At 48.3% G+C, this 15,602-nt stretch overlaps 1 protein-coding gene and 1 non-coding gene across 3 annotated transcripts in view; one reads left to right on the top strand and one right to left on the bottom strand.

Moving 5' to 3' along the window:
• Nucleotides 1–6,965, bottom strand: part of MFHAS1 (malignant fibrous histiocytoma amplified sequence 1) — a 109,280-nt gene extending 102,315 nt beyond the window's left edge. The window contains exon 1 of one of the 2 annotated variants that reach the window (XM_030812406.1): nucleotides 3,393–6,965. In XM_030812406.1, the coding sequence (XP_030668266.1) occupies nucleotides 3,393–6,390 (2,998 nt within the window). In that variant the 5' untranslated portion in view covers nucleotides 6,391–6,965. The remainder of the gene's footprint in view (nucleotides 1–3,392) is intronic. The other variant, XM_030812407.1, reaches the window with a different exon arrangement.
• Nucleotides 6,966–9,158: 2,193 nt separating this feature from the next.
• LOC115834883 lies at nucleotides 9,159–9,266 on the top strand. The gene has a single exon (XR_004029883.1). It is a non-coding gene; the product is annotated as a U6 spliceosomal RNA (small nuclear RNA).
• Nucleotides 9,267–15,602: the final 6,336 nt, after the last annotated feature.

Here is a 15,602-nt window from a genome sequence, read left to right as displayed (position 1 = left end):
AATCAAGGGAGACGGTAATTTACTATTTACTCTTACCTTAATATCCCAAAGTTAGGAAAATTCAAAGTCCAACTTTTTCAGCAGTGCACATAAAATTATTATAGTTTATAGGACAACTTGACACTTTTATAAAACACAAAAGTAACCAATTTTTAATGTCCCCAAAAGCAAAACGACTTCTTAAAAAGACAAAGGTGGCCAAGCATAGGGGCTCACGCTTATAATCCCAGCACTTTCGGAGACTGAGGTGGGTGGATCACCTGAGGTCAGGAGTTCAAGACCAGCCTGGCCAACCTGGCAAAACCCCCACCTCTATTAAAAATACAAAAATTAGCCAGGTATGGTGGCGCATGCCTCTAATCCCAGCCACTTGGGAGGCTTAGGCAGGAGAACCGCTTGAATCCAGGAGGCAGAGGTTGCAGTGAGCCAAGATCATTCCACTGCACTCCAGCCTGGGCAACAGAGCAAGACTCCATCTCAAAAACAAACAAACAAAAAAACATGAAAAGGCAAAGGCTACCAATAGATTCAAAGGGTTTCTGCTTAATTAATATATATTTTAATAACCTAGGGATTCAATGAATCTATTTTTAATGTATGCTCTACTTAAACACTCCACATAATTCTGTTCCGACATTTAGCTTTTATTTCTAACTCATTATTTTAACTCTTACCAAGTCTTTCGCAATTGTAACAATTACTAACAAATGATGGCTATCACAGAGAAATACAGAAGAGGAAAATGTTTTTTGCATCTTCTTAATGTAATGAGAAATGTACTATAATCATGTTTTCTACTATTCTATGCCCTTTGCTACTTTGGAAAAACAACACAATTCAAAAAAAAAACAAAAAGACTATAAATAAGACAAAAATATGTATGTTGGTGTATATATGTATATATTTTATATGTACATATTTTATAATTATATGTATATGTATACATTTTATAATTGTGTTCTACAAACAACTGATGATTTATTCCTATTCAATCTGTAAGATAATTTTACAATTTTTCAATCGTTTGTTTTCCACGTTGAAAAAAAATCTCTTCCTTATAGCCTGGATTGCAAAACCAGGTGTGCCTCATTTGAAAGGCAAATAGACAAAACAAGACAAGGGGCTTGTTTCTGCATCTCAGCGCAAGCTTGTCTGTGGAATTTATGACTGGTAAGAATCAAACATAAAGAGCTGAGGTTAGAAAAAAAAAAAAAAAACCTGCAGCCTCGCCCCTTACTCCTCAAAGTTCTTAGAAGATCTTTACTTGCTCAATAACCTGTGTCTCTCCTTTTGTTGTTAATAACATTCGTTTTATTACTTTGGATTAAGAATGGCTTCAGGTCTCCTTTAGTAAACTACCCTGTAAATGTGTAACTCCCAGTCACTTTATTCAATTTGGTATCACAATAAAGAAGTATCTTGCTTCCATGAATAACACACAACGACAAATATAAAACAAACTGAAGAGTCTACCAAGTCATGGAGTGTGACAAGATTCCAGATAAACATACAGAATGCATGGCTCAGTTGACTGGTAACTGAATACACCGGCTTTTTTCACACTGAAGAATTAAATTCAACCTAGATCTAGGGCAAAGGAAAGATGTCACCTTCGGAAATACTGGTATTCAATTCCTTCCTGATACTATTACCAGCTGCATTCTTGTTGTCCCCATCTGACCAGGACAAAAATCAGACTGGGACGCAGTCTTCCATTTCATCACCCCTCCGGGTCCCCTGGGGGTGGGGACCCAGGTAAGAAACGTGCAAGGATGCTATTGTTCTGTCTGGTTTGTGTTTAGGACCCTTGGAATGTTGTTAACCAAGCCTGCTCCACAAAAAAACAAAAAACAAAACACATACACACACACACACACACAAACAGTTGTTTAAAGAACTACAAAGGATGAGGAAATGGACATGTTTCCAACTAAAAACTAGTTTGACACCAATTAACCACGCTCAAAAAAAAAAAAAAAAAAAAAATCCCATACAAGTAAAAGCCAAAACTTACGGAGACAGTAAAAAGATCTGTGGTTGCCAGGGTTGGAGGGAATGAATTGGCAGAGCACAGAGGATTTTTAAGGCAGTAGAACTACTCTGTATGATACTATAATGGGGGACACAGGTCATTGGACATTTGTCCAAACCCACAGAATGCCCAACACAAAGAGTAAACCCTGTGTAAACTATGAACTTTGGCTGATACTGACGTGTCACTGCAGGTTTATCAACTGAAACAAATGTACTGCTCTGGTGAGAGATGTTGTTGGTGAAGCTACACATGTGGGGAAGGGGATATATGGGAAATCTCTACCTTTCGTTCAGTTTTGCTATAAACTTAAAACTGCTCTAAGAAAAAAAAAAAAAAAGTCTTCAAAAAAAAAAAAAAAACACCAGACAACTAGTCCTGGAATTCTTCCACTTGCTTATGATGGTTTAAAAAAGAAAACGAAAAAAATGTCTCCTGGAAAACACTCCCCAGAAAACTCTTAACTTTTTGTCCCTTCCATCTCAATGATTAAGCACTGCTAGAAAGCTTCATTTGCTTAACACTTACCAAAAAACAACGTTAAGACGTCTGTAAAACTCCAAACTGTCAGGAAATTCCCGAGGAAACGCCCCTCAAAGATTTCAGTCATCTATCTTTCATGCCCCTGAGTGGGCGGACGGGAGCAGCAGCTCCAGGATTTAGTCATGCATTACAGTCTGAAATTTTTGTCTTTACTCATCCATCGTTCACTCCAATTACAAAAGATTTTCTCTGGAATTTCTTAAGAAAAGTGAGCAGTAATTTTTACTTTCTAATTTCACTCTGAATGTAAGCAGAGTGCTTAAATGCTTGAGGGGATGGATAGCCCATTTTACAATGTGATTTCTATGCATTGCATGCCTGTATCAAAACATCTCATGCGCCCCACAAATATACAAACCTATGTACTCACGAAAATTAAAGTTTTTTAAAAAATTGTGACACCGGACACTTGAAACTCAAACTCATCTACCCCTTTGAGATGTGTCTAATAAACACTTTAGCCAAGGATCAGTAAGAGGCTAATATCAGACACTGTCCAGCATTTGTTCAACCACCTGAAATTTCCTTCCACCAAATGTGGGCTACATCGACAAGAGGAGAAAGGAGATGGCAAATGTTGTGACTGGAACCCATTTTGGAAGTCTGAGTCTATTAGGAGAGGATGACACTTGTGACTGCATTTCGTAAGGCTCAGGTACTTACCGCCTTTTGCTCATCTCCAAATCTCCCTGTTTCCCTTATGCAGCTTTCCTGGAGAACCCGTGAAGTTAAATAAACATTCTGCCAAATGAGAACCAAGTATCTCCAAAAACGTATCTTACAGCTTACCACAGAACCTCTCCCTCTCTCCGCTTACCTGGAAAAGCATGTGGATTGGGCGATCCTCTCTTAAGGCACTTAGAACAGAGAATGTGCACGGTGTAGTGCAGTCCAGGCCATTCCTGAAGCAGGACATTCAGTTCCTCCACCAAGGGGGTTATGGCTTGCCATGCGGTCCATATATTTGGTAATGATGCATGGCTAGCAATGGACAGGGTGTCTGGCTGCAGGACTCCCTTGGCAGGTCTGTAACTCACCACCACAGGAACTTTCCCTCTATAGGCAAAGATCTGAAATTTACCATCCGACCTGTGCACCACGTGGCTGTTGATCTGGACACTGTACCGTGCAAACAACCCAGGTGGGAAGGTAAAAGGAAAGCTATATTCAATTTGCAACTGCTCAGCCACAAAAGACTGCCCAGCTAGGTTGGTCCCATTAATCCAGGCTTCTGCATGGGGCACCTCGTTCTGCACATAGCATGGGAACTTGTACCAAGCTGTGGAACCATTCAAAGGCTTGCCCTTGGGTTTATTGAGGCAGTAACAGAGTCCCATCTTCTCCAGCAGCTCCAGCAACAGCTGCAAGTCCTGCTGGGCCTGGACATGAGGCTTAAGCAGCAACCGAATGACATGAGCTGGCAAGAGCCCATGCAACAGAAAGCCCTCCACATACTGATGGAGCTGGGTGGCTCGGAGCAGTTCCTGGCTCGGAGTGGGCAGCGCCATGGGCGGGGAGCTTTCCCCCTCCGCCTTGCCCTCTCCACTGGTCCCTAGGAGCAGCTTATGCAGCAGCAAAGAGGGATCCCTCTGGAAGAAGACATTGAGGATGTCGATGAGGCGGGTGAGGTTGTGGAAGACGTGCTCCTTGAGGGCCGGACTGTCCTCAAAGTAGAGTAGCTTGCCGCTCTCATGCAGGTAGGAGAGGGCACTCTGCAGTCGGTCCTCGGTCAGACCCGCCTGCAGGCCCAGGCGCGCCGAATCCCACCAGCTTAGCCACAGTCGCTGGGCCTGAGGTGGCTGGAAATGCAGTTCCTCCAGCACCTGCCAGGATCGAGGCAGTACTCTGTGTAAGTTGGGGAAGATTTCTCGGTGCTCAGCAACTGACAGCAACTTGTCCCGAAGGCGTTTTAAGTGGCGCGGATCCCTGCAGCTAACAGGCAACACCGGGGAGAGGATTTGCAGCCGGTGGTTGAGCAGGTATTGAAAATGGGCCTTGCGCCGTCGAAGGTTCTTGTCCGAAACGCCGTAGTAGGCTGCGTGGGGGCTGGCAGAGCGCAGCTCGAAGTCCCGGGCCAGTGCCTCGTCCACCACCTGGGCCAAGCGGCTCAGCCCCTCCGCGTCGTGCTTCTCCTGCAGGGCGATCTGGCGGTGAATGTCCAGACACTTCTCCTCCAGCTCACGCTCTCCGCACAGGTCCGCGTGGGTGCCCACGATGCACACCACCGCGTGGGGCACTCTCGCCCCGACCCGATGCAAGAAGGAGCCCACGGTAGTAGGAAAGCGGCGAGGCTCATAGCTGGCCAAGTTGACCACCAGCACATATAGGGCCCCTGGGGACAGGAAGAAGGGCTGGATCACCTCGTAACTTTCATCCCCAGCTAAGTCATACACGATGAACCGCAGGCCCCGGGAGGCATCGGCCGTCCAGCTGGTCACCTCGATGCCCTTGCTCACAGGGGGAGGTGACGGTGGGTAGCACTTCTCCTCGTCCCCTCCTCCTGGGCATCCCTCCACTCTCTCCTCGGTGAGGCAGTGGCGCAGCAAAGTCTTTCCTGCAGCCTTATGCCCCATCAGGAGCAGCTTGAGCCGGGGCTGCACCGCCGGCTGGGAATGAGCCAGTTCCTTCTGGTAGGCTGCGATGTAGGGGATCCCCTTCATGCAGACCTCGTAAGGGGGCTGGATCAGTGGGTTGTCTTTGATCTTCCACAAACCCACCCGGGAGAGCTGGCCAAAGTTGTCGGGCAGCACCGCGATCTGGTTCCCCTGCAGCACGAGCTCCTCCAGGCCGGTCAGCTCCACGATGGAGTCCGGCAGGTAGCGGATGCGGTTATTATCCAGCCACAAGGTGAGAAGCCGGCCCAGGCCCGAGATAAGGGATGGCACCGAGGTGAGCTGGTTGCGACTAAGGTAGAGCTCCTCCAGACCAGCCAGGGGCAGCAGCGCGGCAGGGAACTCCTCGAAGAGGTTGGAAGAGAGGTTGAGCATTTTGAGCCGCTGCAGGCAGCTGAACTGGGCGGGCAGAGCCTGCAGCCCGTTGTTGTCTAGCATGAGGCTCTCCAAACTGGCCAGCTCGCAGAAACCGGCGGGCAGCGTGCCAAGCTCGGCCCCACTCAGCCAGAGGATCTTGAGGGCACGCAGGGCACTGATATCCTCAGGCAGGCCCCGCAGCCGGTTGCTGGACACGTCCAGCTCCTCCAGGGCCGCCAGCTGCAGCAGCTGCCGGGGGAAGGCAGTGAGCTGGTTGTGATCCACGTCCAGGGTGCGCAGGCGGGAGAGGCAGGAGAGGGAGTCAGGCAGGTGCGCCAGCCGGTTAAAGCTGACGTCCAGCTCCTCCAGGTGAGCGAGAGCGCCCAGCTGGGCGGGCAGCGCGGGCAGCTGGTTGTGGCTGAGATTGAGCTTCCGCATCTCCCTCAGAGCACTCACCACCTCCGCGCCCAGGGCGGTCAGCCGGTTGTGGCTCACGTCCAGCTCGGTGAGGTGGTGGCCGAGCTCGGCCACCGCCGGGGGCAGCCGGGCGAAGCGGTTCCTGCGCAGGACCAGGACGCGCAGGCTGCCCAGCGCCGACCCCAGCCCCTCGGGTACCTCCTCCAGGCCGTTGTTCCCCAGGTTCAGTGCCTCAATGTCCCCGAGGTTGGCCGGCAGCACGAGCTGGGGAGAGGCGGGGGACTCGAGCGCGTCGGCCCCGGCCCCGGGGCAGGCCCCGGCGGCGGTGAGCGTGAGCTGGCGCAGGTTGCTCCGCAGCTTCCTGGCACGCAGGGCGGCGTCCCGCCACAGCCTCGCCGTCTTCAGGTTGCCACTGTCCATCCCAGCCATGGCGGGGTCCCGGGCCGACAGCCTCACGCGGACGCGGGAGCCCGCGGCTACATGCCGCGCCGCGCCCCGGGCCCTCCTGCTCCTGCCCCTGCCTGCCCTGCCGCGCTCGGCGGCCGGCGGCCGCGGGTCCTAGCGCAGCCAGCGGCCGAGCGCCGGCGGCTAGGGGGCGGCGGCGGCGACGCGAGTGGCTCTGGGGGACGCCGAGCGCGTGGAGAGCAGCTTGCATTCTCCCTGCCGCCGGGCCATGGGCGCGCCGGGCAGCAGGGCCGCCGCCCGCGCGCCGCGGAGGATGCCTGCTCCTCCTCCCTCTCCGCCCGCCGAGCGGCCCCTCGGGGTGCCCGGCTCCGGCCCCGCTACCCTCGCAGCCGCGGTCCCGCGGCCGGCAGCGGCGTCGCCTCCTCGAGCTCCTGGGGGAGGGCGGCGCTCGGCCCGGCGGCGGGCATGCTGCGGGCGCAGGGCCGGGGCGCAGCCGCGGGGAGGGGGCGGCGGCGCCTCCCTGTCTCCGTTTCCCCGGGCTCGGGCGGGAGCGCGGGCGCCGCGTCCCCGGCGCTGGGAGGGCGCGATTGGGAAGCGGCAGCGCCGCCCGCCGGAGCGGCCCCCACGTGACCGGCGGAGGCGCCGCGTTTTCCCGGCACCGCCCCGGGGGCGGGAGCTGCGGAGGGCGCCGGGTGCGGGGCCGGGGGCGCCTGGCGGGGGGCGGGCCTGCGCCCCGGACCATGCCGGGCGGGAGGTCGTCCCCGCGGCGGATGTGGCGCTCCAGGGCTCCCCTGGTGGGTTCGCCCGCGCCTGGCTCTTTGTTGGCCCCCAGTCTCTAAGGATTTCTTTTTCTTGTTCTCTAATGCGTCGGATCCGCCGGCTTCCCTTACTCATCCTTTACCTGCTCCCGTGCCACTCGCCCTGCATCCACGCCGTAGTGGAACTGGCAGAACTCGGAAGCCCTGGGTATCATCATAGGAGCTTAGGACAAGAGTGTGGTTAAACAAAAGCAGAAGAACAGGCAACCATTCATTCATTTGTTAAATATTTCCTGAGGCCCTATTTCGTGTGGAACATGAGACAGGAGTAATGCAGGGTGGTCAGAGGAGAATAAAAAATTTCAGGCAGCAGTTTCACTTGACTAGAGGCTATGGGCTGATTAGACCCTGAAAACCAGGGTGTGTACCAAGCTGGCTAAGACCGGCTGGACCCAACGTGGTCCTGGATTTGACTTAGGTTTCTCCTAGGCCTTCATTATATGCTCTTTAACATCCTAAATCACACCAGTGCCATGACAGTTCCGGGGACACCCATATTTGAAGTAAAAATGGATGGCAACCACAGTCCCGAAAAATCTCCACACTTTTCCAGGGATTTTCATGAATATTTCACCCCTTGGTTAAAGAAACCTATAAAGGTAGCAGCCCCAAGCCCCGTTGTGCGTGACCCTCTCTCGAGTACACCCACAATCCCTTTTCCTGAGTGTGTACTTTTCCCTTTGCAGTAAATCTCCATATTGTCACTATTTTCTGAGTTGTCCTTGAACTCATTCTCTGGATACTGTCAAGAGCCTGGACATTGGCTAGGGTCAATGTCACACTGGCTTTAGAGGATCTCCCCCAGCCCAGCCGTATCAGACCTACTAAAACACGGTTTTAACCCCTCTGGGGAAGGCTTTTGAGCAGGTGGCCCGCCAGCCTAAAGGAGGGTTGTTAAGATGGGGGGGACACAAGATGTTTTATCTGGGGTATCACATTTATCTTCACAACAACGCTGTGAAACAAATACTATATCCCCATTAATACAGCACATGTTGTTCTGCGGACTCAAGAAAATAGCTATTTCGGGAAACACAGTCCATTGTTCGACTCTAATGCTTATTTTTATTGCTGTTAGGAAATGTTTCTTTGAGCTCACATCTATGCTAAGTCAATAATTTCTCCCGAACTTATGAAAGCCTGGAAATCTACCAAGACTCCCAATGTCGCCTCCGTCATTCCCTTCAGGTTGGTTGATAAGGAAGCAAATAGTTTTCAGGAACCAAAAACTGCCTTTAATTGGTTAAAGGCACCACTTGACCCACTGCAGCTCTACCCGACGTGCGCTATGGCTGTCATTTGGGGACCCATATTTGGTGCAGTACGTGAGAAGTTTGTGTTTCCAAAGAAAGCACATGAATATCTGAGGCTGGAAATCCACCCCAGTGATGGTCATCAGGCTGCAGGCAGTACTTGCTGTAACTGGAGGATGTTCCCCCGTTCTGCTGGGTCCCCGAGGCTCTGACACCACAGGTGAAATGTGAGTAAGTGAACAGCAAGAGCTGATCTGTGTTCACTCTGAAGGACTTCCGAGAGTTCAAATGGCTCAGGGTATCCCCACCCACACTCCCTCCCAGAGACAGTCAGAATTTTACAACAAATATTCTGAGTTATCTAGGCTGACCCTTTTTTCCCCCCATTGAGGAGGAAATGGGCTCAAAGTAAGTGACTTCTCAATCAGCCAGCAAGGTAGAGTAGAGGCAGGACTGCTCACTCCCCATGTGGAATGTACTCCCCTGTGATCATCACCTGTACTCACGCTGTTCTGGAGCCAGACCCCAAATTCTCCATCCTGCAGCTCCTTCTAACGCAAATATGAACTCAGCCTGGGTAAGGAGACTGGAGTAGGCATCACCATCTTACACCGCCTTACATGATTATAACTCGATAACAGCTAACTCTTCCTCTTTAGAAGCCATCAAAAAATTATACTTCCTTCTGCAGAAGCTGGAATCAATTGAAAAAATGAAAATTGTGCTTGCTTCAGCAGCACATATACTAAAATTGGAACAATACAGAGAGGATTTAGCATGGCACCTGCACAAAGATGACACACACAAATTCATGGTGTTCATTTTTTTAACAATATTTTTATTTAAAAAAATTTTTTAAAAAAGAAAAATGGCCGGACATGACGGCTCATGCCTGTAATCTCAGCACTTTGGGAGGCCGAGGTGGTGGATCACTTGAGGTTAGGAGCTCAACACCAGCCTGGCCAACATGTCCAAACCCCATCTCTACAAAAAAATACAAAAATTAGCCAGGAGTAGTGGTGAACACCTGTAGTCCCCAGCTACTCAGGAGGCTGAGGCATGAAAGTTGCTTGAAACCAGAAGGCGGAGGTTGCAGTGAGCCAAGATCACACCACTGCACTCCAGCCTGGGTGACAGAGTGAGACTTTGTCTCTAAAGAAAATTATATTTTCCTTTCTTTTTTTTTTTTTTTTTTTTTTTTTTTGGAGATAGGGGTCTTGCTTTGTTACCCAGGCTAGACTTGAACTCCTGGGCTCAAGCAGTCCTCTTGCCTGAGCCTCCTGAGTAGCTGGGATTATAGGCATGAGCCACTCTGACCAGCTTATACTTCCACTTTAAATGTCCTTGGAAAACTGTACTCTTCATTTGTCAGGAGATCATCTATAATTTGCTTTATCTAATAAAAAGAACTGGATAGGACCCTGCGCTAGGGCTTCAACCCACACTAAAGCCCCAAAGCCTGGTGTGAATAAGTCTGCTGAGGGGGGCAATTCTTTGTGAGCCCCTCAGCTGATGCAGTCAATATGGTAGGAAGCCTTGTAAGAATCCTTGTCCGTGAGTTCTTTGAAAGTCAGTATGTGAATGGGCACAGGGGCATATGCCTGTAATCCCGGCACTTCCAGAGGCTGAGGTGAGCAGATCATTTGAGCTCAGGAGTTCGAGACCAGCCTGTGCAACAAGGCAAGACATCATCTCTACCAAAAATACAAAAATTAGTAGGGTGTGGTGGCTGACACCTGTAGTCCCAGCTACTCAGGAGGCTGAGGCGGGAAGATCACTTGAGGCTGGGAAGTGGAGGCTGCAGTGAGCCAAGACTGCACCACTGTACTCCAGCCTGGGAAACGGAGTGAGATTCTGTCTCAAAATACAACACAACACAACACAACAAAAGAAAGTCAATATGCTAAAAACTAGAAAGTCAAATGGTAAAAGATAACTCAATGATAAAGGAAAACTCTATGAAAAGATATTGTGTTCCATACAGCTTTAAATTTTTTTTTCTTTGTGCTTTCCACTTTCAAAGAAACTGCTTCATAAAGAACTATAGAAATGATTCCTGGGCTGGGTGCAGTGGCTCACACCTGTAATCTCAGCACTTTGGGAGGCCGAGGCGGGCGGATCACAAGGTCAGGAGTTCAAGACCAGCCTGGCCAACATGGTGAAACCTCCTCTCTACTAAAAATACAAAAATTAGCTGGGTGTGGTGGTGGGTGCCTGTAGTCTCAGCTACTCAGGAGGCTGAGGCAGGAGAATCGCTTGGATCCAGGAGGCAGAGGTCGCAGTGAGCCGAGATCATGCCACTGCACTCCAGCCTGGGCAACAGAGCAAGACTCCATCTCAGAAAGAAAAAAAAGAAAGAAAGGATTCATGAAAGTGTCATCTTTTTTGTTTTTTCATTGAGACAGGGTCTGGTTATGTTGCCCGGGCTGGTCTCGATCTCCTGTGCTCAAGTGATCCTCCCAAGTATCAACCCAGGGAAGGATCCTGCCGTGGGCACCTAACCCGGCCCTCCTCTCACCATGCTGTAGCCCTTGTGGTAAAGTTTCTGATGGGCCAAGGGAGCACGCCCCCTCCACCTTCTAGAACACACATGGTATGGAGGACCCTGAATTCCCATTGCAAATAGCCTCAAGCCTGGATGGGGAGGGTGGAGCAGTCTTTCATAGTCATTCAAAAGAAGCTATTGAGGTGGGCATCCCTAGAGCTGGGGGTTGTGCAGGAGCTGGACCTCAGGTGTGTGCCGACGAAGCTCCTCTCTGTGCTGGATGAAACCCAGGCTAGGGCAAGGAGTGTGAATGTGCCACATGTGTTAGGGTGATGTAACACATTCAGATATTTAGGCGTGTGGCATGTGGGCCTTCACGTGTACCCTTTCCCCAGGCCCTGTAAAGGATAAGCGTGGCCCTGCAAACGGTAGGGTTCTTCTAAAAGCAAAAACAACAACCACATTGTTTGGAGAAGAGGAACTCTGTTATATAAAGTTTTCTTTCCTTAGAGGTCTATCCAATGTCATGAACCTAATCTATAAACTTTCCAAAACCTTTTCAGCTTAAGCCTTTTAATATATCCTGTTTTCTGACTCTTAGATTGTTTTCTCTGTCGCCGCTGCCTTATGATGGCAAGAACATTCCATACACATTGGCTTTCTTCCAGAGTCTAGACCCTCTCTGCAAGGGCAGAGTCATTCAGGAGAGTGGAGAGTACATGGAAAGAGGTTGTGTCTTGAGTGAGGCCTTGAAACATGGCTATTTAGAAGGGAGAATCCTAGATGCTCCATATAAGCATCTTTTGTCAAGAACAGTCTGGATTGGCAATGTGGGGTGGCTCATGCCTCTAATCCCAACACTTTGGGAGGTAGAGGTGGGCGGATCACTTGAGGTCAGTAGTTCAAGACCAGCCTGGCCAACACGGTGACACCCCCTCTCTACTAAAAATACAAAAAAAAAAAAAAAAATTAGGCAGACGTGTTGGTGCACTCCTGTAATCGTAGCTACTCAGGAGGCTGAGGCAGGGGGATCGCTTGAACCCAGGAGGCAGAGGTCGCAGTGAGCCAAGATCATGCCACTGCACTCCAGCCTGGATGACAGAGCGAGACTCTGTCTCAAAAAAAAAAAAAAAAAAAAAAGTCTGAATAGAGGTGGGCAAGAGTAGTTGGTTCCTATCCTTTGCTAAAACTATCAACAAGCCCCAAGTAAGCTTTCATCCTGGTTTCTTTTGCTCTGTCTTCAGCATATTCAATCAACCTTTTTCCATCTTGACAGTTTTCTCTCGACCTTGCTAATGCCCTAGCTACTATCTGACTACTTTACTTCCTTTCTCTGTCAAATATCTTCCATAATTGGTCTACGCTAGTCTGACTCCTCACCCCTGGCTCCCTCCTTGGGCCAGTCCAGGAATCTGGTTTCCATCCCCACCATGCTGATGAGCCTTTCCCTCTTAAAGGTCAACTCACCCTTTCTCCTTCCTTGACCTCCCATCGCTGAAAATATTAAAAAACTTCCTTTGGAAACTTTCGCCTTTTTTGGCCTATAGGACATTTGGTGTCACTTTAAGGTTTGGGTTTTCAAAAGGAGTCCCTGTAAAGGCTAATTATTTCCTTCTAGGGATCAAGTTTGCAATTAGAATAAGTGCTACGAAACGAAGCACTATAACTACATGGGCAGAGTGGCCAGGATTTGCCTAGATAATGACAGCTTCTTAGGAGGACATTTAGTCAGTATGCTTTTTCCACTTATATTTATATTACTCTACGTCTATTAAAGATGCATTTTGAAAATCATATGAGCGCCCTTTTCCATTGAATTTTAATTTAATCTATCACAGCTTAATCAAGTCTTCATTTTAAGGTGACAAAATATTCCAATGTGCCCAAGACTGAGGGGTTTCTCAGGATAGGAGACATTCTGTTCTTAAAACTAGGGTAATCTTAGGAAACTAGTACAATTTGTTAACTGACTTGGTCTTTAAAACAGACCCTTTAATTTGCTCTCCCTTTACCCTTCAGGAGTTCAGAAAGCACAGCTTCCAGGAAATGTAGCACTTTTTCAGCTGCTTTTGTTCTGATTTAGACTTTGTTCTGATTTCATTTACCTAGTTATTCACTACCTTAGAAGACAGGATATTCATGGGCTGGAGGTTCCAGCTGACTTTGGAATATGAAAATTACCTGTCTAGTCTTGAAAGAAAATTTGGCAATCACTTAACTCTTCCACACAAGTGAATCCCAGGGCTGGGTTACAACATCTCATGAGAAAATGAACTGAATTTTCTCCTTGAAGTCTGGAGAAGCTGAAGATATGCTGTCTGTATCATGAAAAGGGGCAAAGGGTTTCCCACATTTCTTCTTGCTTGTAATTTTAGATCGTATTTTGCTTTAAATAAATGACAGCAACAACAATGCTTCCTGCCATGTGGCTAAAGGCAACTAAGAGAAAATCTCACTTTCGCGATTTTAATTAGGCCACACCCTTCTTGACTTGTCTTTGGAGGAGATAGAAGTGGAAAAAGTCAAGAGAAAAACAGAAAGAGGAAAACGAAGAGATATTTATTTATTTATGTATGTATTTATTTGAGACAGAGTCTTGCTCTGTTGCCCAGGCTGGAGTGCAGTGCCGTGAACTAGGCTCATTGCAATATCTGCCTCCCTGGTTCAAGCGATTCTCCTGCCTCAGCCTCCCCAGTAGCTGGGACTACAAGCACACACCATCAAGCCCAGCTAATTTTTGTATTTTTAATAGAGACGGGGTTTCACCATGTTGGCCAGGCTGGTCTCAAACTCCTGACGTCAAATGATCCACCTGCCCCAGCCTCCCAACATGCTGGGGATTACAGGTGTGAGCCACTGCACCCAGCCAAGAAGAGATATCCCTTTGAAAGCTGTTAGGCTTGGTCCAAAGCAGGGGATTAGAAATAAAGTGTTAAAAATTGACATCAAACAGTTTTGTCAAACGAGGTCTTGGTGATCATGGCATTCTCTCCTGCCACTGGGCATCGCTCACTGAGAAATCTCAGAATAATCGCCAGTCATAATAGCTAACATCTCTTAAAAGTTTTCTATTCGCCTAGGCACGGTGCTGTGTGCTTTTCATGCAATATTTCATTTAATCTTCTCAACAGCCCTGAATAGTAGGTTCCATTAGCCTCATTTACAGATGGAGAAAAATGAAAGCAGAGATACTGAGTGGCAAAATTCACTCAAATCAAGGCAGACTGTAAAATTCCTGTATTTAATCACTGTGCTAATTCTTCAGGGCTCGGGAGGGTAGAGGAGATTGGTTCTTAACTGACTGGGAGCAGACTGTGTATTTTAAGCTGTAGAGAAGAGGGAAAGAGGTACCAGCTGGAGACAGGGCTGCCACCCAGTCTTCAGTAGAAATTGAACTGAGCTCTTACAAAATTGAAGAATATTATATTGGGTAATGCAAAGCTCTAAACAAAGTGTCCCCAACTATAAGAACTAGGCTTAATAACTATTCTTAAATGTCACTGCAGGAAACCAACAGAATGTCTATGCTAGTTGTAGATCAGCTGTGTTTGTTCAATTTGCTCGTTTTAACAGAAAAGGTTTAATACCAATGTCTGTAAATCTACAGTCCAATTAGAGGGTGTTTCAGACTTCGTATTTTGGCTTCATTGTTTGAAAAAGATGGAAGAAGAATTTATTAAGCTCAGATTAGATACAAAGAATCTGACCCCTTTTGCTTGGATTTTTAAAAATTTTACTTAAAAAATATTTAAAACATACCTCACCCCTCTTTCCTAAATTTAATAAATCTGCCTTGGACTCATCTGATTTGAAAGCAAGCCGGCTGGGCACGGTGGCTCACGCCTGTAATCCCAGCACTTTGGGAGGCCGAGGCGGATGGATCATGAGGTCAGGAGATCAAACCATCCTGGCTAACACGGTGAAACCCCGTGTCTACTAAAAAATACAAAAAATTAGCCGGGCGTGGTGGCAGGCACCTGTAGTCCCAGCTACCTGGGAGGCTAAGGCAGGAGAATGATGTGAACCGCGGAGGCGGAGCTTGCAGTGAGCCGAGATCAAGCCACTGTACTCCAGCCTGGGCGATACAGCGAGACTCTGTCTCATTAAAAAAAGAAAAAAAAAAGAAAGACAGCCAGTTCCAATCAGCAATGGCTAAGAAACGTGAGACTTGCCACTTAACTACAAGCATGGAGCATAAAGTATGTGTTCAAGACACTGAGTCCTCCAGAGAGCAAAGGCAAAACTATGTCCAGACAACTGTTGTTTTTTCTTTCCCTTGCTCTCCAGAAAACTCATTTATCTTGGAATGAGCAACATTACATTTAACATTGGATCTCTTTGTGTTTCCAGGTCAAGTGGGAACACATATGCTCCCTACTGGGGAAAATAAACTGCAATGTATTTTTAGCATCCGTTGAAAGTACTTTCAGCTGAAGATATTCCACAGGACCCAGGCCCTTTCACTGCAAGCCGAAGGATTTGCCTTGACGTCGCCCAGAATTCCAGAACTTTTCCTGGGGGTCCCACAGTAGCCATGTCCCCTCCCAACCCCCAACTGCCCACCCAATCCTGGAGAAAACATCCTCTTTCTGAGAAAAACAAGGAAAATTAGTCCAATGAAAGACAAATGGAAAACATCTGTGAAATAGTCATGACACATGAGGCTAACTGTAGCATAGT

This window comes from Nomascus leucogenys, chromosome 4, assembly GCF_006542625.1.
Source record: "Nomascus leucogenys isolate Asia chromosome 4, Asia_NLE_v1, whole genome shotgun sequence".
Taxonomy (NCBI): Eukaryota; Metazoa; Chordata; class Mammalia; order Primates; family Hylobatidae; genus Nomascus; species Nomascus leucogenys.
The sequence above is the reverse complement of the archived record's forward strand: the minus strand, read 5'-3'. Positions and strand labels throughout refer to the sequence as shown.